We start from the raw sequence: 25,097 nt of genomic DNA, 5'->3' as shown, positions 1-25,097 counted from the left end.
ATTTTCCAGTTTTTGCCCATTCAGTATGATATTAGCTGTGGGTTTGTCGTAAATAGCTCTTATTATTTTGAGGTACGTTCCATCAATACCGAATTTATTGAGCGTTTTTAGCATAAAGGGTTGTTGAATTTTGTCAAAAGCCTTTTCTGCATCTATTGAGATAATCATGTGGTTCTTGTCTTTGGTTCTGTTTATATGCTGGATTACGTTTATTGATTTGCGAATGTTGAACCAGCCTTGCATCCCAGGGATGAAGCCCACTTGATCATGGTGGATAAGCTTTTTGATGTGCTGCTGAATCCGGTTTGCCAGTATTTTATTGAGAATTTTTGCATCGATGTTCATCAGGGATATTGGTCTAAAATTCTCTTTTTTTGTTGTGTCTCTGCCAGGCTTTGGTATCAGGATGATGTTGGCCTCATAAAAAGAGTTAGGGAGGATTCCCTCTTTTTCTATTGATTGGAATAGTTTCAGAAGGAATGGTACCAGCTCCTCCTTGTACCTCTGGTAGAATTCAGCTGTGAATCCATCTGGTCCTGGACTTTTTTTCGTGGGTAGGCTATTAATTGTTGCCTCAATTTCAGAGCCTGTTATTGGTCTATTCAGGGATTCAACTTCTTCCTGGTTCAGTCTTGGGAGAGTGTAAGTGTCCAGGAAATTATCCATTTCTTCTAGATTTTCTAGTCGATTTGCGTAGAGGCATTTATAGTATTCTCTGATGGTTGTTTGTATTTCTGTAGGGTCGGTGGTGATATCCCCTTTATCATTTTTATTGCGTCTATTTGATTCCTCTCTCTTTTCTTCTTTATTAGTCTTGCTAGCGGTCTGTCAATTTTGTTGATCTTTTCAAAAAACCAACTCCTGGATTCATTGATTTTTTGGAGGTTTTTTGTGACTCTATCTCCTTCAGTTCTGCTCTGATCTTAGTTATTTCTTGCCTTCTGCTAGCTTTTGAATGTGTTTGCTCTTGCCTCTCTAGTTCTTTTAATTGTGATGTTAAGTGTCAATTTTAGATCTTTCCTGCTTTCTCTTGTGGGCATTTAGTGCTATAAATTTCCCTCTACACACTGCTTTAAATGTGTCCCAGAGATTCTGGTATGTTGTATCTTTGTTCTCATTGGTTTCAAAGAACATCTTTATTTCTGCTTTCATTTGTTATGTACCCAGTAGTCATTCAGGAGCAGGTTATTCAGTTTCCATGTAGTTGAGCGGTTTTGATTGAGTTTCTTAGTCCTGAGTTCTAGTTTGATTGCACTGTGGTCTGAGAGACAGTTTGTTATAATTTCTGTTCTTGTACATTTGCTGAGGAGTGCTTTACTTCCAATTATGTGGTCAATTTTGGAATAAGTGCGATGTGGTGCTGAGAAGAATGTATATTCTGTTGATTTGGGGTGGAGAGTTCTATAGATGTCTATTAGGTCCGCTTGGTGCAGAGATGAGTTCAATTCCTGGATATCCTTGTTAACTTTCTGTCTCGTTGATCTGTCTAATGTTGACAGTGGAGTGTTGAAATCTCCCATTATTATTGTATGGGAGTCTAAGTCTCTTTGTAGGTCTCTAAGGACTTGCTTTATGAATCTGGGTGCTCCTGTATTGGGTGCATATATATTTAGGATAGTTAGCTCTTCCTGTTGAATTGATCCCTTTACCATTATGTAATGGCCTTCTTTGTCTCTTTTGATCTTTGATGGTTTAAAGTCTGTTTTATCAGAGACTAGGATTGCAACCCCTGCTTTTTTTTGTTCTCCATTTGCTTGGTAGATCTTTCTCCATCCCTTTATTTTGAGCCTATGTATGTCTCTGCATGTGAGATGTGTCTCCTGAATACAGCAGACTGATGGGTCTTGACTCTTTATCCAGTTTGCCAGTCTGTGTCTTTTCATTGGAGCATTTAGTCCATTTACATTTAAGGTTAATATTGTTATGTGTGAACTTGATCCTGTCATTATGATATTAACTGGTTATTTTGCTCATTAGTTGATGCAGTTTCTTCCTAGCCTCGATGGTCTTTACATTTTGGCATGTTTTTGCAATGGCTTGTACCGGTTGTTCCTTTCCATGTTTAGGGCTTCCTTCAGGGTCTCTTGTAAGGCAGGCCTGGTGGTGACAAAATCTCTAAGCATTTGCTTATCTGTAAAGGATTTTCTTTCTCCTTCACTTATGAAACTTAGTTTGGCTGGATATGAAATTCTGGGTTGAAAATTCTTTTCTTTAAGAACGTTGAATATGGCCCCCACTCCCTTCTGGCTTGTAGAGTTTCTGCCGAGAGATCTGCTGTTAGTCTGATGGGCTTCCCTTTGTGGGTAACCCGACCTTTCTCTCTGGCTGCCCTTAAGATTTTTCCTTCATTTCAACTTTGGTGAATCTGGCAATTATGTGTCTTGGAGTTGCTCTTCTGGAGGAGTATCTTTGTGGCGTTCTCTGTATTTCCTGAATTTGAATGTTGCCCTGCCCTACTAGGTTGGGGAAGTTCTCCTGGATGATATCCTGAAGAGTGTTTTCCAACTTGGTTCCATTTTCCCCCTCACTTTCAGGCACCCCAATCAGACGTAGATTTGGTCTTTTTACATAATCCCATACTTCTTGCAGGCTTTGTTCATTTCTTTTTCTTCTTTTTTCTTTTGGTTCTCTTCTCGCTTCATTTCATTCATTTGATCCTCAATCGCTGATACTCTTTCTTCCAGTTGATCGAGTCGGTTACTGACGCTTGTGCATTTGTCACGTATTTCTCGTGTCATGGTTTTCATCTCTGTCATTTCGTTTATGATCTTCTCTGCATTAATTAGTCTAGCTGTCAATTCTTCCACTTTTTTTTCAAGATTTTTAGTTTCTTTGCGCTGGGTACATAATTCCTCCTTTAGCTCTGAGAAGTTTGATGGACTGAAGCCTTCTTCTCTCATCTCGTCAAAGTCATTCTCTGACCAGCTTTGATCCGTTGCTGGCGATGGGCTGCGCTCCTTTGCAGGGGGAGATGCGCTCTTATTTTTTGAATTTCCAGCTTTTCTGCCCTGCTTTTTCCCCATCTTTGTGGTTTTATCTGTCTCTGGTCTTTGATGATGGTGACGTACTGATGGGGTTTTGGTATAGGTGTCCTTCCTGTTTGATAGTTTTCCGTCTGACAGTCAGAAGGACTGTCTGTTGGTCTGTTGGAGATTGCTTGAGGTCCACTCCAGACCCTGTTTGCCTGGGTATCAGCAGCAGAGGTTGCCAAAGATAGAATATTGCTGAGCAGCGAGTGTACCTGTCTGATTCTTCCTTTGGAAGTTTCCTCTCAGGGATGACTCCACCCTGTGAGGTGTGGGGTGTCAGACTGCCCCTAGTGGGGGATGTCTCCCAGCTAGGCTACTCAGGGGTCAGGGACCCACCTGAGCAGGCAGTCTGTCCGTTCTCGGATCTCAACCTCCGCGTTGGGAGATCCAGGGCTCTCCCAAAGCTGTCAGACAGAGTCGTTTGCCTCTGCACCACCCCCGCTGCTTTCCCTATTGGACCTCAGCTGTGGGCTGTCCCCAGAGGTGGAGTCTACAGAGACAGGCAGGTTTCCTTGAGCTGCTGTGAGCTCCACCCAGTTCGAGCTTCCCAGGGGCTTTGTTTACCTACTTAAGCCTCAGCAATGGCGGGCGCCCCTCCCCAGCCTCGCTGCTGCCTTGCGTATAGATCGCTGCAGACGGCTGTGTTAGCAGTGAGGGAGGCTCCGTGGGCGTGGGACCCTCCCGGCCAGGTGTGGGATATATTCTCCTGGTGTGCCTGTTTCCTTAAAGCGCAGTATTGGGGTGGGAGTTACGCGATTTTCCAGGTGTTATGTGTCTCAGTTCCCCTGGCTAGGAAAACGGATTTCCTTCCCCCTTGCGCTTCCAGGTGAGGCGATGCCTCGCCCTGCTTCAGCTCACGCTGGTCAGGCTGCAGCAGCTGACCGGCACCGATTGTCCGGCACTCCCTAGAGAGATGACCCCAGTACCTCAGTTGTAAATGCAGAAATCACCGGTCTTCTGTGTTACTCGCGCTGGGAGTTGGAGACTGGAGCTGTTCCTATTCGGCCATCTTGCTCCGCCCCCGCAGAAGGCCTTTTAACTTGATGTGATCCCATTTGTCCATTTTTGTTTTGGTTGCCTGTGCTTGTGGGTATTGCTCAAGAAATTTTTGCCCAGACCAATGTCCTGGAGAGTTTCTCCAATGTTTTCTTGTAGTAGTTTCATAGTTTGAAGTCTTAGATTTATGTCTTTAATCCATTTTGATATGATTTTTGTATATGGAGAGAGATAGGGGTCTAGTTTCATTCTTCTGTACATGGAAATCCACTTTCCCACACATCATTTACTGAAGATACTTTTTCCCAGTGTATGTTCTTGGTACCTTTGTTGAAAATGAGTTCACTGTAGGTGCATGAATTTATTTCTGGGTTCTCTATTTTGTCCCATTGGTCTATGTGTCTCTTTTGATGCAAATACCATGCTGTTTTGGTTACTCTAGCTCTGTAGTATGATTTGAAGTAAGGCAATGTGATTCCTCTAGTTTTTTTCATTTTTCTTTTGGCTACTCTGGGCCTTTCATGGTTCTACATAAATTTTAGGATTTTTTTTTCTATTTCTGTGAAGAATACCATTGGTATTTTGATAGGAATTACATGGAATCTATAGACTGCTTTCAGTAGTATAGACATTTCAACAATATTGATTCTTCCAATCTATTAATATGGAATATTTTTACATTTTTTGGTGTCCTCATGAATTTCTTTCATTGGTATCTTACAATTTTCATTATAGAGATCTTTTACTTCTTTGATTAATTCCTATTTAATTTTATGTGTGGCTATTATAAATAGGATTATTTTAAAATTTATTTTTCATATTGTTCATTGTTGGCATATAGAAATGTTACTGATTTTTGTATGTTGATTTTTGTATCCTGCAACTTCGCTGAATTTATCAGTTCTAATAGTTTTCTGTGGAGTCTAAGCTTTTCCAAATATAAGAGCATATCATCTGTAAAAAAGATATTTCTTCCCATCCAATTTGGATGGCCCTTAATATCTCTCTTTTGTCTAATTGCTCTAGGTAGGACTCCCATGACTGTTTTGAATAACAGTGGTGACAGTGGACATCCTTGTTGCATTCCAGATTAGAGGAAAGGCTTTCAGTTTTTCCCCATTCAGTATGATACTAGCTGTGGGTCTGTCGTATATGGCTTTTATTATTCTGAGGCGTTTTCCATCTAATTTTTGAGGGTTTTTATCACAAAGGGATGCTGAATTTTTATCAAATGCTTTTTCAGCATATATTGAAATGACCATATGTTTCTTACCCTTTATCTGTTGATATGATGTATCACATTGATTGATTTGCATATGTTGAACTATCCTTGTATCCCAGGGATAAATTCCAGTTGGTCATGACAGATGATCTTTCTAATGTATTGTTGAATTTGGTTTGCTAGTATTTTGTGCAATCTGGATAGGCTGATAATCCCAAATCATCAAGTCCTGGTTCCTTTTTTGCTTAGCAGTTTTTCCCACTTATCTTTTCCTCTTGAATTTTACTATAGCCAGCAAAAAGAAATGAGGCCACAGCTTTGACATATTGCTTAGAAATTTCCTCAGCTAAATATCTGAGTTCATCATTCACAAGTTTTGTTTTCCACATAACTGCAGGACACCATTCAGCTAAGTTCTCTGTCCTGCATAACAATGATCCCCTTTTCTTCCTTTCCTAGTAACATGCTCCTCATTTCCACCCAAGTCCTCACCAGTAGTGCTTTGAACATACATATTTCTACCAACAGTCTGTTCATGACAATTTAGGTATTCTTTAAGATGATTTAGATTTTCTCTATCATTCAACTCTCTTCCTTCCAATTCCTCAGGAGCAGAATCATTAACACACCTATTTCTATTAACAGTCTCTTTGAGGAAATGCAGGCTTTTTCTAGCACGCTTTTCAAATTTTTTTCAGTTCTAACTATTCCTCCATTTCAAAGCCATATCCACATGTTTAGGTATTTATTGCAGCAGCACCACACTTCCAGGTACCAAAACCTGTATTTATTTCTTATTCTTGCTGTAACAAATCACCACAAACTTAGTGGCCTAAAACAACATAAATATACTATGTTATCGTTCTGGAGGTCACAAGTATGAAATAAATCTCACTGGGCTAAAGTCAGTGTTGGCAGGGCTGAGTTCCTTCTGGAGGCTCTAGGGAAGAATCTGATTTCTTGCCTTTCCTAGCTCCTAGAGGCCACCTGCATTCCTTGGCCCCCTGCTCCACTTATAATGCTAGCAATGGCACTACTCTGACCTCTGCCTCCATTGTTGTACCTCCCTTTATCAATCTGTCTCCTTCTTCCATCTTTTAAGGATACTTATTATCACACAGGGCCCACTTGAATAGTCCAGAATACTCCATTTTAAGATTCTTAACATCTGCAAAATAAGGTAACATATTGACAGATTTTGGTGATTAAAACAAGAACCTTTGTGGGAGTGTTACTCTGCTTACCACACGCATTTGGCATTAAAAAAATCTTATTTTGTTAAAAGAAACTCTCTTTTATATTGCTGCTTCTCTTCCTATTTCTTTCTATTGCCCTAATTCCCTTCTTAACAAATGGTGTGCATATAATTAAATAGATAATATATGTAGAGCATATATTTTTGTTGTTTGAAATTGTTTTCCTTCCTTATGTATCCCAAGTAACTAGAAGTGTGCCTGGCACTTGTTAGCATTCAGTAAGTAATAAGTAATTGTTTAATGAAAGAATGAATATTCAACTAATCATTAGTTACTTCTATAAATAATTAACTCTTTCTGTTCATTTTATTTATACGTATGCATGTTCCTTATCTATTAATAGCTGCTACTTCCCAGAAATTATTGCGAGAAGACCCCTATATCTTGGTTTTATATGCTTTCCTGAATAAAGTAAACTTTACATTTTGTCTTATCAGTAGGCATCACCCTTTGAAAGTGTTTTTGAAGGACTATGTTACTTTTGACTATTGGAGCTTAAGAAACATGAGAATATAATGTTAGCTTTATTTTACTAAGTAAAGTTATTCTATTAATCAGAACTCACTCAAGTTTCCTCTCACCTTTATTCTACTTCCTCATTAACAATTCATCAGTTTGATAAGTTAATCATAGCAAAAAAATCACAGATGAAGCACTAATCTGTCATTTTTCTCTGTGACCTGCAGGCTCTTTGACACCCGGTACAGCATCCGGGAGAATGGTCAGCTGCTCACCATCCTGAGTGTGGAAGACAGTGATGATGGCATTTACTGCTGCACGGCCAACAATGGTGTGGGAGGAGCTGTGGAGAGTTGTGGAGCCCTGCAAGTGAAGATGAGTGAGTGGGAAAGAGATTCGTCTATTGATTTGAAAGTTGACTGGGTACACTTATTTATTTATTTATTTTTTATATATTTTTTTGAGACAGAGTCTCACTCTGTTGCCCAGGCTGGAGCACAGTGGCATGATCTCGGTTTACTGCAACCTTGACCTCCTGGGTTCAAGTGATTCTCCTGCCTCAGGCTCCCAAGTAGCTGGCACTACAGGTGCATGCCACCACACCTGGGTAATTTTTCTATTTTTAGAAGATATGAGGTTTTACTATGTTGGACAGGCTGGTCTTGAACTCCTGACCTCAGGTGATCTGCCTACCTCGGCCTCCCAAAGTGCTAGGATTACAGGCTTGAGCCACTGCCCCCACCCTGACTTGGTACCCTTTAAAACAGTCAGTAAATAGAGATTTTCTCAGGCCTGGTGATTCAGCAGTGAGACAAGTTGAAGTTCAAGCACAACCCTGAGGCCAGTTAATCCCACACCTCTTATACCTGCCATCAACCACTACCCTAAGGCAAGCCTCTCAATTCTCTGTCCTCTCCCATTTTCTTAACTTCACGTATCTCCTGACTTCCACCCTGAATTCTTTCACCAGGAAACCTTCCTCTAAATCCTTTACCCTACATCTGTGAAACACAACCAAACACCTTTTTATTTCTTTCTTTTTTCTTTATTATTATACTTTAAGTTCTAGGGTACATGTGAACAACGTGCAGGTTTATTACATATGCATACTTGTGCCATGTTGGTGTGCTGCACCCATCAACTTGTCAGCACCCATCAACTTGTCATTTACATCAGGTATAAGTTATACCTTTTTATTTCTAACCTCTTTGCAGATACTTCTACCCTTTTTCCTTATTTCAAATTTGATATTCTTCAGAGTGCTTCAATGGAAGCTGTTCTGTTTTCCCCACTTCATGTCTACAAGGTAATCTCTCAGCCCTCAATGTTGCTTTTAAACCATTCTATTTTGTATTCCTATACAAAATCTTTCCTCTGATGAGTGCTTATGCCATTCTGACCTATCTTTTCTCTAACTGTATTCTTGATGTCATCTAATAATCTAGGCACTTCCTGATATTTATTACAAAATTTGATTCCAGGCTTACTATCTTTCTATCTATCTCTACTCCTGTAATCACCCTAAGAAATTTTAACAGCCATGAAATAGAACCACTAACCACTTAATTCTCACAATTCATTGACCTCCACAAATCCAGTGATGTTTGTCTGTCGTTTTTTTTTTTTTTTTCAATTTTAAGGCCCATACTTTTAACCTATATGTACACACATATATGTAGTAGTTTATGAGGAATGGTGGTTTTATTTTTTTAACTTTCATTTTGAGTTCAGGGGTACATCTGCAGAATGTGCAGGTGTTTTACATAGGTAAACATGTGCCATGGTGGTATATTGCACAGATCATCCCATCACCTAGGTATTAAGCCTAGCATCCATTCTATTCTTCATGATGCTCTCCCTCCCCACACCAATATCCACGACGGGCCCCAGTGTGTGCTGTTTCCCCCCATGTGTTCATGTGTTCCCATCGTGAGCTCTCACTTATAAGTGAGAACATGCAGTGTTTGATTTTCTGTTCCTGCATTAGTTTACTGAGGATGATGGCTTCCAACTCCTTCCATGTCCTTGCAAAGGACATGATCTCATTCCATTTTATGGCTGCATAGTATTCCACAGTGTATATGTACCACATTTTCTTTATCCAGTCTATCATTAATGGGTACTTAGGTTGTTTGTGTTAACTGTTTTTTTTTTTTTTGTCTCATATATATATATATATATATATATTTTTTTTTTTTTTTTTTTTTTTTTTTTTGAGACGGAGTCTCACTCAGGCTGGAGTACAGTGATGTGATCATGGCTTACTGCAACCTCTGCCTCCTAAGTTCAAGCAATTCTCCTGCCTCAGCCTCCCAAGTAGCTGGGATTACAGGCATGTACCACCACACCCAGCTAGTTTTTGTATTTTTGGTAGAGTCAGAATTTTGCCAAGTTGATCAGGCCAGTCTCGAACTTCTAGCCTCGAGTAATCTGCCCACCTTGGTTTCCCAAAGTGCTGGGATTATAGTCATGAGCCTGTTTGTGTGAACTCTTTATCAGCCTACCCAATCGATGATTCACTCTTGGCTTTGTCACCCTCTGGAAGTAGTCTGCATTTAAAATCTTTAGCTCCAGTACATCACTCTCTGATCATGGACATATTTTGTTCCAGCCTTGCCAGATGAGCAAAACAGTTTCCCATACTCATGACTTGCCTTCAAGTAGAGTTTGTGGGCACAAACTTCCATTGTCTCCTTCTGAGATAACAACAGTGTCTCAGTCTCTCTCATTCTCCTACTCTAGCTATACAACTTCAGCATCACCAACATCATCAAGTTCTCTTACCTTGATTCCTCTCTGTTCTCCTTTCCACTGACTCCCCAATGGGGCTTTTATTTCCTTTCATACTTAGTTCTTTCTTCTACCTGGTGGTGAATCATCAAACACTGCCTTACCAGCATCTTTAAATCTCATGGCCTCCTGTCCTGTAAACATCTGCTATTTGCAAACTGTCAATCTTACAATGATGTAACCTTCATCTTCTCTTCTCTGACACTCTTATAACCATACATACTGGCACCACACAAATTAGAGGAATTTAGATCTACTTGGGATATTTATTTTTAGTTTTTGGGTTTTTGTCTTTCATCGTTTATTTCTTATCGTTTGTTATTTTGCTGGAGGAAATCATTAGGTACTTTTTTCAGAGAGTGAAGATGTAAAATATTTCCTGAATTTTTGCATGTTTGGAAGTCTTCATTTTGCTTGCATTGTTGGATAATAATTTTGCTGTGTGCAGAATCAGAGTTTTAAAAGCCCCTTTCTTTAGTTTTAGTAGGTAATTCTCTGTTGCAAATGAGAAGTCTTTTTCTTATTTCTTTACAGGTAAATCTTATGTCTCTCTTAAAAAGTTTAGGATTTTTCTTCTTATTTCTAGAGTTCATAAATTTCACAAATTCACAAGAATATGTTAGGTATATTTTTAAGAATTAATCCTACTCAGTTCTGGGTGAGCCTTGTTTTTGTTTGTTTGTTTGGTTGGTTGGTTTTTGTTTTGTTTTGTTTTCTTTCGAGACAAGATCTCACTCTGTAACTCAGGCTGTAGTGCAGTGATGTGATCATGGCTCACTGCAGTCTTGACTACTCAGGCTAAAGCAATCCTCCTGCTTCAGCCTCCCAAGTAGCTAGGACTACAGGCATGAGCCACCATGCCAGGCTAATTTTATTTACTTACTTATTTACTTTTTTTGGTAGAGATAAGTTCTCACTATGTTGCACAGGCTGGTCTTGAACTGCTATGCTCAAATGATCCTCCTACCTTGGCTTCCCAAAGTATTGAGATTACAGGAGTGAGCCACTGCACCCAGCATAGGTGGGCCTTTTTGATCTAAAGACCAAAGCTTTTTTGAAAATCAGGTACATTTTCTCTATTTTTTTCTTTTTTCTTTCTCTATGACTTCAAATTTTTCTCCTCATATTTTCTGCATGTCTTGATATTCTACTCTCTTGAAGATTCCTTTTACTTTTCCTTCATACTATGAATGTGGTCTCTGGTATGACTGTTTTGTCATTCTGAGTGTTTTGATCTTAAAAACTATATTTTTAATTTCTAAGAATTTCCTTGATGGCTCTGTTTTTATAACAAACTCACTTGTATGATACAATATTCACTTAAGCTTCTAAGGATATCACTAGTGCATCTTTTAAAAAGACATTTTCTTTTTTCCCTGCATTTTATTTCCTTCAGAAAAAAAAATTGATTTTGTTTTGGTTCCATCCTTTTATGTTTACAATTTTTCTCAATTGATCTTTTATTTTTTGGTCATAAATATACATGGAGTCTTCAGTTAATTAGGATAAAAAGCTGGTGGGAATAGCAGGACTTCATGGAATACTGATTTGGTACTTACTGTGCGTAAGTAGGTGGGGATCTGCTTATACGCAGGCTTCCCTTCAGTGTGAGGAGCAGTAAGAAACAGAAAAAGGAAGTTGGAATGCTCTCATTTTATTTGTTAAATAATGAAGACTTGATTCTGAGGATGAAACACATTCAAGTATTTCCTTACTTTGTGACACTACCTTTCTTTTGAATGTTTTACCTATTCTCTCTGGCCCAAATATTCTTGATTTGGGTTCTATACTAAATCCCCTTTTCTTGTCTTATTTTTTCCAACCTCTCCTTTTGGAGATCTCATCCATTCATGTGGATATACACCAGTGTGGCCACTCCAATTGCTAAAATTTTGGAATGCTTCCATACTTCTTGGGAAGACCTGTTTTGTAAGGCTCCCAAGATTCCCCAACCCCTATCACTACTCCAGTTCTCTTAAGCCCTCACCGAAGAGCTCTGTCCCCTAAATTCCTAATGGTCTATCAGCTGAAGTCTCAATGCTGGCACAGCAGTATACTTCCAGCACTCTGCTTTAAGGTGACCAGTTCTTATTGGTCAGTACTTATGACTCCACCCTGAATCACGTTCCCTTACAGTGGGGATCCATGGCTATGCGTCAATACTCTAGTCATTCCTAGTTGACTTTATATTCAGTTTCTCAAAAGGGAATTCCTCACCCCTCACCTAACAGATGACCAAGTCATCATGTCATGTCACTGAGAAGATAGGAGTTTTTTGCTTTAACCAAAGGTCTTTACCTAAGACTTTATCTGTGCCTCAGGTTTACCATAGAGATCTTGTTCAGGGAACCCATGGAAGGCACAGATGCCACTTTATTTGACTGTCATAGGAATATCAAGTGCTAAGCTAAGTTTTTCCCAGCAACTGTATGACAATACAACTCACAATTGAGGAACCTGGCCAGTACTGTATCTAAATGTAGGTATTTACAGTTTATTAGAAGGAGAGTTGTATGCTGTAGATAGCAGGCAAAGTAATAAAGTTGTTATTTTCTTATATTTTAAAGTCTTTCTTGTATTTTTGCTATAACACAGGGCCACAGCAACTCTAAATGGCAGTGAATGCTTAGATTAAAAACCAACAGGAATCCCAGCACTTTGGGAGGCCGAGGTGGGCAGATCACGAGGTCAGGAGATCGAGATCATCCTGACTAACAGGGTGAAACCCCGACTCAACTAAAAATACAAAACAAACAAACAAATTAGCCGGGCATGGGTGGTGGGTGCCTCCTGTCCCAGCTACTCAGGAAGCTGAGGCAGGAGAATGGCGTGAACCCGGGAGGCGGAGTTTGCAGGGGGCTGAGATTGTGCCACTGCACTCCAGCCTGGGCGACACAGCCAGACTCCATCTCAAAATAAATAAATAAATAAATAAATAATAAAAATAAATAAATAAAAATACAACAGATCATGAAGGCTTTGCAAATATCTCTTACTACCAACAACATCAAAGCCCCCACTCCTGTCCCTCACATTGAATTAGAAGGAAAAAAAGTCCTTATTTTATGCTTTCCTTTGTCAAAATAACAAATTGGTTATGGCACATGTCCTGCAAGAAATAAAATGTATCCATTTCTCAGTAGTCTTTCTTGGCAAGTCCCCCTCTGTGTCTGTAGCATAAAATTCCTAAGGACATAAATGTAGTTTTAACTATTTTATGAATAGTACTAAAATAACTGGCATCTTGAACTTATCAATTTTTTTGTATATGAGATTTAATAACTTTCTTTGAAAGTTTCATATTTGAGAATAAAAATTAACTGGCGTAAACTATTTCTTCTGAAAGATTAAGAGTGTTTGAACAGTAAATTATATGTTTGCTTTACAGAATTGAGTTCCCCCCAAATTGTATGAGATAATTTCTTCTGATTGTTAATATAATAATATCTGGTTTACTTTCTAGAGAATGAATGTATTTAATTAATAATCATCAAATTTAATAGTCAAATTAAGATGGAAGCAAAAGGGAAAATAGGTCATAATTTATAACTATATAAGAATATAGTTATATCAAAATTTTCTTTTTAAATGTTTTATATCTATCAGTATGAGTTAAATAATGTTGAATTGCTATGGTGACAGCCTATGTTAATTGACTTTTATTAACTATCTTTTAAAATGAAGGCTGCTATGGTAACTTCACACTCTTAATATTTTTCACAAATTTGTGTTTTGCTAGTAAGATTCTAATAAAGCAGAGACAACCAAGTGTCTCTAAACTGATTTCTGTTTGATATCTACTGAAGAAAATTGTCTTAGCATTTGGTGAATTTTTTCGTGTAACATGCCTCAAATGATTCTTAAAACAGATATTTAGAATTAAATTGAAAGTTAGAAACTCTAGGTTTAATAAAGCCATATTGCCTTATTTATTTTGAATTTTCATTTCTTTTTAGAACCTAAAATAACTCGTCCTCCCATAAATGTGAAAATAATAGAGGGATTAAAAGCAGTCCTACCATGTACTACAATGGGTAATCCCAAACCATCAGTGTCTTGGATAAAGGGAGACAGCCCTCTCAGGGTAAGTGGTTATGATGTTAAAACATGTATATAAAATGTATTTTAAAATATAACATTTCTTTACACACTCAGTTACACACTTACAAACTTCTAATATAAAATAGTTTCCAGGTACATTTTAACCAAATGTAAGTATTTCTGTTTGCATATATGCAAACTGTATGGCATTTCATTTGGGTCTGACTAGGAAAAAAAGGAAATAGGAACCAATAATGTTAAAGATAGAACAAAGGGAAGCCCGTCAGACTAACAGCAGATCTCTCGGCAGAAACTCTACAAGCCAGAAGGGAGTGGGGGCCAATATTCAACATTCTTAAAGAAAAGAATTTTCAACCCAGAATTTCATATCCAGCCAAACTAAGTTTCATTAGTGAAGGAGAAAGAAAATCCTTTACAGATAAGCAAATGCTTAGAGATTTTGTCACCACCAGGCTTGCCCTACAAGAGATCCTCAAGGAAGCACTAAACATGGAAAGGAACAACCGGTACCAGCCATTGCAAAAACATGCCAAAATGTAAAGTCCATCAATGCTAGGAAGAAACTACATCAACTAATGAACAAAATAATCAGCTAATATCATAATGACAGGATCAAGTTCACACATAACAATATTAACCTTAAATGTAAATGAACCAAATGGTCCAATTAAAAGACACAGACTGGCAAATTGGATAAAGAGTCAAGACCCATCAGTTTGCTGTATTCAGGAGAACCATCTCACATGCAGAGACACACATGGGCTCAAAATAAAGGGATGGAGGAAGATCTACCAAGCAAATGGAAAACAAAAAAAAGCAGGGGTTGCAATCCTAGTCTCTGATAAAACAGACTTTAAACCATCAAAGATCAAAAGAGACAAAGAAGGTCGTTACATAATGGTAAAGCGATCAATTCAATAGGAAGAGCTAACTATCCTAAATATATATGCACCCAATACAGAAGCACACAGATTCATAAAGCAAGTCCTTAGACACTTACCAAGAGACTTAGACTCCCATACAATAATAATGGGAGACTTTAACATCCCACTGTCAACATCAGACAGATCAACGAGACAGAAAGTTAACAAGGATATCCAGGAATTGAACTCAACTCTGCACTAAGTGGACCTAATACACATCTACAGAACTCTCCACCCCAAATCAACAGAATATACATTCTTTTCAGCACCACATTGCACTTATTCCAAAATTGACCACATAGTTGGAAGTAAAGCACTCCTCAGCAAATGTACAAGAATAGAAATTATAGCAAACTATCTCTCAGACCACAGTGCAATCAAACTAGAACTCAGGGCTAGGAAACTCAATCAAAACCACTCAACTACACGGAAACTGAACAACCTGCTCCTGAATGACTACTGGGTACATAATGAAATGAAGGCAGAAATAAACATGTTCTTTGAAATCAATGAGAACAAAGATACAACATACCAGAATCTCTGGGACACATTTAAAGCAGTGTGTAGAGGGAAATTTATAGCACTAAATGCCCACAAGAGAAAGCTGGGAAGATCTAAAATTGACACCCTAACATCACAATTAAAAGAACTAGAGAAGCAAGAGCAAACACATTCAAAAGCTAGCAGAAGGCAAGAAATAACTAAGATCAGAGCAGAACTGAAGGAGACAGAGACACAAAAAAACCCTACCAAAAAATCAGTGAATCCAGGAGCTGGTTTTTTGAAAAGATCAACATAATTGATAGACCACTAGCAAGACTAATAAAGAAGAAAAGAGAGAAGAATCAAATAGTCACAACAAAAAATGATAAAGGGGATATCACCACCAACCCCACAGAAATACAAACTACCATCAGAGAATACTATAAACATCTCTACGCAAATAAACTAGAAAGCCTAGAAGAAATGGATAATTTCCTGGACACTTACACTCTCCCAAGACTAAACCAGGAAGAAGTTGAATCCCTGAATAGACCAATAGCAGGCTCTGAAATTGAGGCAATAATTATAGCCTACCAACCAAAAAAAGTCCAGGACCAGACGGATTCACAGTCGAATTCTACCAGAGGTACAAGGAGAGCTGGTACCATTCCTTCTGAAATGATTCCAATCAATAGAAAGAGAGGGAATCCTCCCTCAGTCATTTTATGGGGCCAACATCATCCTGATACCAAAGCCTGGCAGAGACACAACAAAAAAAGAGAATTTTAGACCAATATCCCCGATAAACATTGATGCAAAAATCCTCAATAAAATACTGGCAAACTGAATCCAGCAGCACATCAAAAAGCTTATCCACCATGATCAAGTGGGCTTCATCCTGGGATGCAAGGCTGGTTCAACATACACAAATCAATAAACATAATCCAGCATATAAAGAGAACCAAAGACAAAAAGACAAAAACCACATGATTATCTCAATAGATGCAGAAAAGGCCTTTGACAAAATTCAACAGCCCTTCATGCTAAAAACGCTCAATAAATTCGGTATTGATGGAACGTATCTCAAAATAATAAGAGCTATTTATGACAAACCTACAGTCAATATCATACTGAATAGGCAAAAACTGGAAGCATTCCCTTTGAAAACTAGCATAAGACAGGGATGCCCTTTCTCACCACTCCTGTTCAACATTGTGGTGGAAGTTCTGGCTAGGGTAATCAGGCAAGAGAAAGAAATAAAGGGTATTCAGTTAGGAAAAGAAGAAGTCAAACTGTCCCTGTTTGCAGATAACATGATGGTATATTTAGAAAACCCCATTGTCTCAGCCCAAAATCTCCTTAAGCTGATCAGCAACTTCAGCAAAGTCTCAGGATACAAAATCAATGTGCAAAAATCACAAGCATTCTTATACAACAGTAACAGACGAACAGCGAGCCAAATCATGAATGAACTCCCATTCACAATAGCATCAAAGAGAATAAAATACCTAGGAATACAACTTACAAGGGATGTAAAGGACCTCTTCAAGGACAACGACAAACCACTACTCAGTGATAGAAAAGAGGACACTAACAAATGGAAGAAAATACCATGCTCATGGATAGGAAGAATCAATATTGTGAAAATGGCCATACCGACCAAAGTAATTTATAGATTTAATGCCATTCCCATTAAGCTACCAATGACTTTCTTCACAGAATTGGAAAAAACTGCTTTAAAGTTCATATGGAACCAAAAAGGACCCTGTATTGCCAAGACAATCCTAAGTCAAAAGAACAAAGCTGGAGGCATCACGCTACCTGACTTCAAACTATACTACAGGGCTACAGTAACCAAAAAGCATGGTACTGGTACCAAAACAGGGAGATAGGTCAATGAAACAGAACAGAGCCCTCAGAAATAGTACCACACTTCTACAGCCATCTGATCTTTGACAACCCTGACAAAAACAAGAAATGGGCAAAGGATTCCCTATTTAATAAATGGTGCTGGGAAAATTGGCTAGCCATAAGTAGAAAGCTGAAACTGGATCCTTTCCTTACTCCTTATACGAAAAGTAATTCAAGATTGATTAGAGACTTAAATGTTAGACCTAAAACCATAAAAACCCTAGAAGAAAATCTAGGTAGTACCATTCAGGACATAGGCATGGGCAAGGACTTCATGTCTAAAACACCAAAAGCAATGGCAACAAAAGCCAAAATTGACAAATGGAATCTAATTAAACTAAAGAGCTTCTGCACAGCAAAAGAAACTACCATCAGAGTGAACAGGCAACCTACAGAATGGGAGAAAATTTTTGCAATCTATTCATCTGACAAAACGCTAATATCCAGAACCTACAAAGAACTCAAACAAATTTACAAGAAAAAAAACAAACAACCCCATCAAAAAGTGGGCAAAGGATATGAACAGACACTTCTCAAAAGAAGACATTCATACAGCCAAAACACACATGAAAATGCTCATCATCATTGGCCATCAGAGAAATGCAAACCAAAACCACAATGAGATACCATCTCACACCAGTTAGAATGGCAGTCATTAAAAAATCAGGAAACAACAGGTGCTGGAGAGGATGTGGAGAAATAGGAACACTTTTATACTGTTGGTGGGACTGTAAACTAGTTCAACCATTGTGGAAAACAGTGTGGCAATTCCTCAAGGATCTAGAACTAGAAATACCATTTGACCCAGCCATCCCATACTGGGGATATACCCAAAGGATTATAAATCATGCTGCTATAAAGACACATGCACACGTATGTTTATTGCAGCACTATTCACAATAGCAAAGACTTGGAATCAACCCAAATGTCCATCAGTGACAGACTGGATTAAGAAAATGTGGCACATATACACCATGGAATACTATGCAACCATAAAAAAGGATGAGTTCGTATCCTTTGTAGAGACATGGATGCAGCTGGAAACCATCATTCTCAGCAAACTATCGCCAAGAACAGCAAACCAAACACCGCATGTTCTCACTCATAGGTGGGAATTGAACAATGAGATCACTTGGACACCAGGGCCTATTGTGGGGAGGGGGAGAGGGAAAGGGGGGAGGGTTAGCATTAGGAGATATACCTAATGTAAATGACGAGTTAATGGGTGCACACACCAACATGGCACATGTATACATATGTAACAAACCTGCACGTTGTGTACATGTAACCTAGACCTTGAAGTATAATAATAAGAAAAAATAATGCATTAGTAGGGTATATGAGTTACAACCAATGAACTAATAATATTGACACATTATCATTAAATTTATAGTTTACATTTAAAAAAAAAAAGAAAAGGAGGCAATGCAAAAGCAAACCTGGAATCATTTGTGTTTGTTGGCTGGTTATGTCATTTATTTTTTAATGTTGAATCTGAGACGTAGGGGATGAAAAAGAGACACTAAAACCCAGGCTTTAGAACTGACAATTTCTGGAAGGAGGGGCGGAGACAAGGTTCGGAAGAAAAGAAATGAGAGCTCTGGAGAGAAGTTAGGCGAAAATACTCAAGACTCATACACAAATACCTTGGCAAATCCCTCCTGAGTCACAAAGAGTAGTCACACCTGTAATTCCAGCACTTCAGGATGCCAAGGCAGGCAGATTACCTGAGGTCGGGAGTTCAAGATCAGCCTGGTCAACATGGCAAAATCCTGTCTCTACTAAAAATACAAAAATTAGCTGGGTGTGGTGGTGCGTGCCTATAATCCCAGCTACTCAGGAGGCTGAGGCAGGAGAATCACTTGAACCTGAGAGGCAGAGGTTGCAAGATTGCACCCTGCACTCTAGCCTGGGCAATAGTATGAGACTCCATTTCAAAAAACAAAAAGTTATTATCCATACGCTTATTTTGTACTGCCTTTGTATCTTATCCCCACATTAATTGATAAATTATTATATGGCATCATTATTGTCTTTCCATCTTTGTATCACCTAAAAGATTACAGACTATGTTTCTCATTTAACAATGCATAGCGTATTTTATGGGGAATGCAAAGGTGTCACCATATGTCAATTAACTGAACTAAGGTATAAAATTATTCAGCTCTGCTTTATTTAAAATAAAATAAATATTGCTAATTTTTAATGATTATCTAATTATCTGGCTTTCCTTTTGTTATAAATCTTGGTGCATTTCCTACAATGACAAACAAGGGTGGTTGTACTTATGTTACTGAATTTAGGGTCCAAAACAGAAAAGACAGATGTAATATATAAACTCTAAAGAGTAATTTTAATATTATGTGTGAAATTTTCTAGTATTTCAAAGGACATGTACTCTTCTAAAGACACCATCTAGGGTGCAAGGTAAACTTGATAGTTAAAAGCAATGCATTTATTTATTTTTATTTCAGTAGTTTTTGCGGTACTAGTGGTTTTTGGTTACACGGATGAACTGTATAGTGGCCAAGTCTGAGATTTTAGTGCATCTGTCACCCGAGTGCTGTACATTATACCCAGTATGTAGTTCTGTATGCCTCACCACCCTCTTCTGCAACATTTCCCCCTTCTAAAAGCAATGCTTTTAATCAGATTTAGCTGTGACTTTGGGGAAGTAAAATAAGTCCTTATATATATACTCATGTGATGAAAGAAAATAAAAATAAACCATACCTCATAGGACCCTGGTGAAGATTAACTTAGGTACTCCTGCATTATTTCATTTAATATTGTATGTTTTATGTAATAAGTGCCCAATAAAGGCCAAAGCGATATCTTTGATGATAATAGTGATGACAATAAGTTGATGATATTTGGCAAATGTATCCTTGATAGACCCTTAAACATTTTTGAATTCATGTCCCTATCTCTGGCAGGAAAATTCCCGAATTGCAGTTCTTGAATCTGGGAGCTTGAGGATTCATAACGTACAAAAGGAAGATGCAGGACAGTATCGATGTGTGGCAAAAAACAGCCTCGGGACAGCATATTCAAAAGTGGTAAAGCTGGAAGTTGAGGGTAAGGAGCTGCATTTGTTCCACTCACAGTGTGACCAGGGGTCTCACTCTCTACTGTGAAGGCTGCACTTGGGCTTGGAAGAGAATAGATGTGGGCAGCCCAGTTCCCTCAGTTGTTCCAGATATTAGGCCACAAGGTCAAGCCTATGATAAAAGAATAGGAAAACTGAAAAAGAAAGAAATTTTCACTAGTATAAAAGGTCATATTCCATTGATTACTCACAATCACTGGTAATTTTTACCAAACAGACTAAATTTACTGTAACAGTAAAATAATAGAAATCCATTTTAGAATGTCTTCCTGGTTTGGACAATTCTTCCCTCATTTACAAACTTGGGCACAACAATTTTAATCTTTTTCATCATATAGAACAACGTTAAAAAGATGTGATAAGGAGGAAAAAGTAGCTGTTTTCAGATAGTATTCTATCACAAAGCTTGGGAAAAAAAAATTAACTCAAATTGTAAAGCCAAAAATAATCTCAGTTTTATGAGTTATGTTGTCAAAATAGTTTTTCTTTTCTTTCTAAAAATATTTTTTAATCAGCTAATTCAATAACTTGGTGTGAAAGATCTTCACTGAGAAATCAGAATCCAAATAGGTCTAGGTGTTCTATTCGCTTGTTAGTCGGGTCCTTCCTGACCTAAAATTGTACCACATTTGGCTTAAAAAGAAGAACTACCAGCACACCTCTATTAGGTGAGTAAACTGAGTACACACCCTTCCTAGCTCTTCCTGTTGTATGCCAGAGAATTAACATCTTTGGCTCCTAGCTTTCTCACCTGTTAAGTGGGGTTTGCTTTAATGAAGTTAGATGTTGATAGTGTTTAGCAGAGCATCTGGTCCTTTGTGCACCCTCAATAAATGTTGGCTATAAGAATTATCATCTATTTTTCTGCTTTTCTCTTATCAGATTGATAAGTGTTAGAGTATCACATACTGGCACAAATTACAGTTCAATCAGGAAAAGACTTGAAGAGTTCTCCATATTTTGCTTTGATTCTATCCTACTTTCCTTAGGCCAAAATCTAACCTTTTCTGCATATTTCCTTCTCACTCATATAGTTTTCTATTAACCCCTTTAAGATTATTTTTATTTCCTTAATGGACATTCCTGCCACATCTTTAACGATCTCGTTTCCCACATTTGCCTCTAACTGAGGTAACGTCTTTATTATGTCATCGGACCAATTGCTCATAAAACGTTCATTAATTCCTCATGGAAAATAATGAGGTTGGTGGGAATAGTGGCTGTCAGAATATAAAAATACATTTTCAGCAAGTTGCTGTAATTTAATATCTTCTAAATAATCAGTGCTGTTTAAAGCTCAGTATTCAACAACCAGTTGATGTGATTTATTCAGTAAAAACTAAATAAACCTACAAACCCACCCAGACACACATTCAGACTCACTGAATATCTGTCTGCCTAGGTCCAGTGTTTTCTTGTTCTGTCTAAGGAATGATGCAGAATTAATGCTATCCATTTGTATAAAATACCACAGAGTTTTTCTCTTTAAGATATTAAAAATAAGTCTTCTGTATTATCATATTTAATACTGATCATTTAGGTCACTAGCTTCATAGGTATTAAAACAACTTGCTTTACCTTGAACCTAGAGAAAATCATCACTGAACTCCATTAGTTGGAGTTATTATACAATTTGGTTTTGTGTTACCATTTAATTTTGTATCATGCCTGTCAGTAGCACTGAATACTGCCTCTTTTTTCATAACCTTTAAATGGTCATGCTTAATGCTTTAAAAGTTAATATATGCTAGAGACTGTATTAAATTTGCTAGTACTGAGAGCTCATAATATCATTTAAAGTTACCCTAACTGTAGGTAATATGATGTTAGCACACATGTCTATTTCTACCCTCATCTTAGTCCCTATTAAAATAGCCACAATATGTGACATGCTTAGCACAATTGGTGGTACATAATAAGCATTTAATAAATGGAATCTACTATATTTATTATGATTAAAACATAAAATGGTAACAAATTTGCTTTGGCTCTGAAAGCTCTGAAAAGTTGACTTCCACTTGAAGAAATAGTTGAGGTATTTTCATAAGATATAATGTAGACATGACCTATTTAGAGGTAGGGCTACCTCAACATACAACTCAGAACAAGTTTTTAAAAAAAGCAACTGAGAAATGACTGGGAATACCTCAAAAGTACATGCAAATGCCTGCTAGTTTGGCAATGATGAGGACTGAAGATGATGAGGCAGGGCCATCGTCAGTTGGGGCAGACGAGTATATGTATGTATCAAGTCGTAACCCTGCAAATTAGTTACGTAATAGCTATATCGAAGCAGAACTCTATGGTGCCATTTGATGCTGGGCTACACTTAACCCAGATGGGCAGACAGGAAAAGATACAGTTTTGTCATTGATAGCCTCTAATAAAGATAAACATACCAGGCCATGGATTGAGTACAATGTGTTAACTAAATCTTTGCTGTAACAAATGTGAAAAAAACACCCTACCACACAGAAGTAAAACTCCCTTTCTAGATTGCCATTCTCAGACTGCTGGATCTCTGCAATGGAAATGTAAAGGTATCCTATACTTTGGTCTTGCCTTAAAATGTTCAAACAGTGACATACAGAATTATTGATGGAAATATCTAACTCAAGCATGGTGTAGCATGGATGTCTTTTTGAAAGGATGTCCAATGGGAAGGCTAACATTTTAAAAGGTTCCATTGAGGCTAAATGTTTTATGTGGAGTATCTTGTTTAATCCTCACTAAAAGTCTGTAACAAGGGCCCTATATTCTGCCATTTTAGGAAACAGAGGAATAGAGAGGATAGCTAACTTACACAAGGCTGCACAGATAGCTGTGTCTAAGAATTTGAGTAAGGCTGAATACTGTCTGTTCTATTAAAAAATGAGATACTCCTATGTGACACTGTCAAGAGAAGTGTCTAGATGAAAATGAGGGGAAAAGCCAGAATTCTGGAAATGAAGAGGTTGGGAGCTGAAAAAAAGAGACAGGAGGTATTGACAAATTTTTCGATACATTTTTCAAAGGGGAGGAGCCAAAAAAGGGAGCAGTAGCTGGAGCTATGTTTGGTGTGTAGATCATGTTGCATTGCAAGATTTCTCTTTGAAAAAAATTGAAATGTAAAAAAAATTAAATGTTAAAATATTAATGAGACTGAGCTCAGAGAGAAGGAAAATTCGAACATACACAAGAAAATATTCAAGGGAATGTGGTGCTGGAAAATGCACAAGAGTTGTATTTGGGGGCCAAGTAGAATGATAAACTGTATACAGAGGGTGACCACATGTTCCAGTTTTCCCAAGACAGTTCTGGTTTACACCTGTTGTCCTGGAATCAGTATTAACAGAGTCTCTCTTTTACTTTCAGAAGTATCTAAGCTTCCACGATAAATTATATGGTCACTCTCCTTAGACAGGAAGACAGCATGTCCTCGTATTAGGAAGAAAGGAGAAGGAGGTTGTTTTCAGTATAAATTAGGTCATAAGTTTGGTGAATGGAATTTGAGAAAATTCTGTTCTTATGGTCTCTATTTCCTCTAGGAAGGAGAAGTTAGGGTTATCTTTTGAAAACACTTTTGTTAAAGGGTCAGGGAAGGGGGTGGGGATGAGGTGAGTTCTAAAATAGCTGTGGGATGGGAGAGATGACTCACAAAGTAAACCAGGATGATAGGGCAGCATTAAAGTTTTAGTAGAGAGCAGGACCATGAATATGGAGTGGCATCAATCTGCATGGTTGCAGGGTTTTTCCTCCAGTGTTGCTCTGCTATACAGCTGTAAGTTCAGAAAATAGCAGAACGCTAAATTCAAAGGCAAGACATAAGTGTTGGAGTTTTGTCAGGAAGGAAAATAGGGCAAAGGATTTAAGACTATTGCAAAAGAGAGATTGAAGCAATGAATCATGGAATCTTGAGGTACCAAATACACCTATAATTTCTCTTTTCTTTCTTTTCTTTTTCCCTCCCTCCCACCCTTCCTTCCTTCCTTCCTTCCTTCCTTCCTTCTTTGTTTGTTTTGAGACAAAGTCTCACTCTGTTGCTCAGGTTGGAGTGCAACGGCACAATCATAGCTTACCGTAGCCTCAAATTCCTAGGCTTAAGTTATTCTCCCACCTCAGCTTCTTGATTAGCTGGGGCTACAAGTGTGCACCACTGTGCCCAGGTATTTTATTTTATTTTATAGACGGCCTTGCTATGCTGCCCAGGTTGGTCTCAAACTCCTCAAGTAATCCTCCAGTCTCAGTCTCCCAAAATGTTGGGATTACAGGCACGAGCTACCATGCCCAGCCACACCTATGATTTAATATCCAAATATGAAATATCCTCAGATTTGAGCCTAGGATTAAACACTATAGCTCCAGCAATATGACAGACAAGATAATATGAAAATCTTCCTACTACAAACACCCAGAAATGCTGGGCTAGTCGTATAACTCGTAAGAATAAAATGTAAATCTCTGGAAGCTCAAAATGCACAGGAACTGCAAGAACTGTAAACTCAATGGGCTGGTTTCTTGTTGTTCTAAAGGTAATAGGACAGGTGCTCATCTCTATAAACTAGGAGACTGGTTTGAAGACCATTAAAAGGGATTAGTTTGAAAACCCTTAAACGGGCAGGAGACAGGGTCGTGGCGCATGTGAAATGGAGGTTAGCATTCAGACCCTTGTATAAAGCTGAGAACCACAAAAGTAGAAAGATGGGCTAGAAATTCCATCTACAGGCACAAAAACACAACAAAATGGCTTGTCTGTCTTTAGTCGTGAGGGAGAAAAAACCAGGTCTTCTTAGGAGTGAATATTCAACACCTAGGACTATAGCTTTCATAGGCTTGATATTGACTTAATACCGTCAGCACTGTCTGGGAATTCTCAGC

General features: G+C 38.1%; 1 protein-coding gene across 2 annotated transcripts in view; it reads left to right on the top strand.

The window, feature by feature from the left end:
• MUSK (muscle associated receptor tyrosine kinase) overlaps positions 1 to 25,097 on the top strand; it is a 132,240-nt gene that overhangs the window by 16,883 nt on the left and 90,260 nt on the right. For both annotated transcript variants that reach the window (XM_033237843.1, XM_033237842.1), the window contains exons 3-5: positions 7,190 to 7,341; positions 13,709 to 13,836; positions 20,068 to 20,209. In XM_033237843.1, the coding sequence (XP_033093734.1) occupies positions 7,190 to 7,341; positions 13,709 to 13,836; positions 20,068 to 20,209 (422 nt within the window). The remainder of the gene's footprint in view (positions 1 to 7,189; positions 7,342 to 13,708; positions 13,837 to 20,067; positions 20,210 to 25,097) is intronic.

Source organism: Trachypithecus francoisi, unplaced genomic scaffold (genome assembly GCF_009764315.1).
Source record: "Trachypithecus francoisi isolate TF-2019V2 unplaced genomic scaffold, Tfra_2.0 Lachesis_group16, whole genome shotgun sequence".
Classification (NCBI taxonomy): domain Eukaryota; kingdom Metazoa; phylum Chordata; class Mammalia; order Primates; family Cercopithecidae; genus Trachypithecus; species Trachypithecus francoisi.
This window is presented reverse-complemented; position numbering and strand designations above follow the sequence as displayed.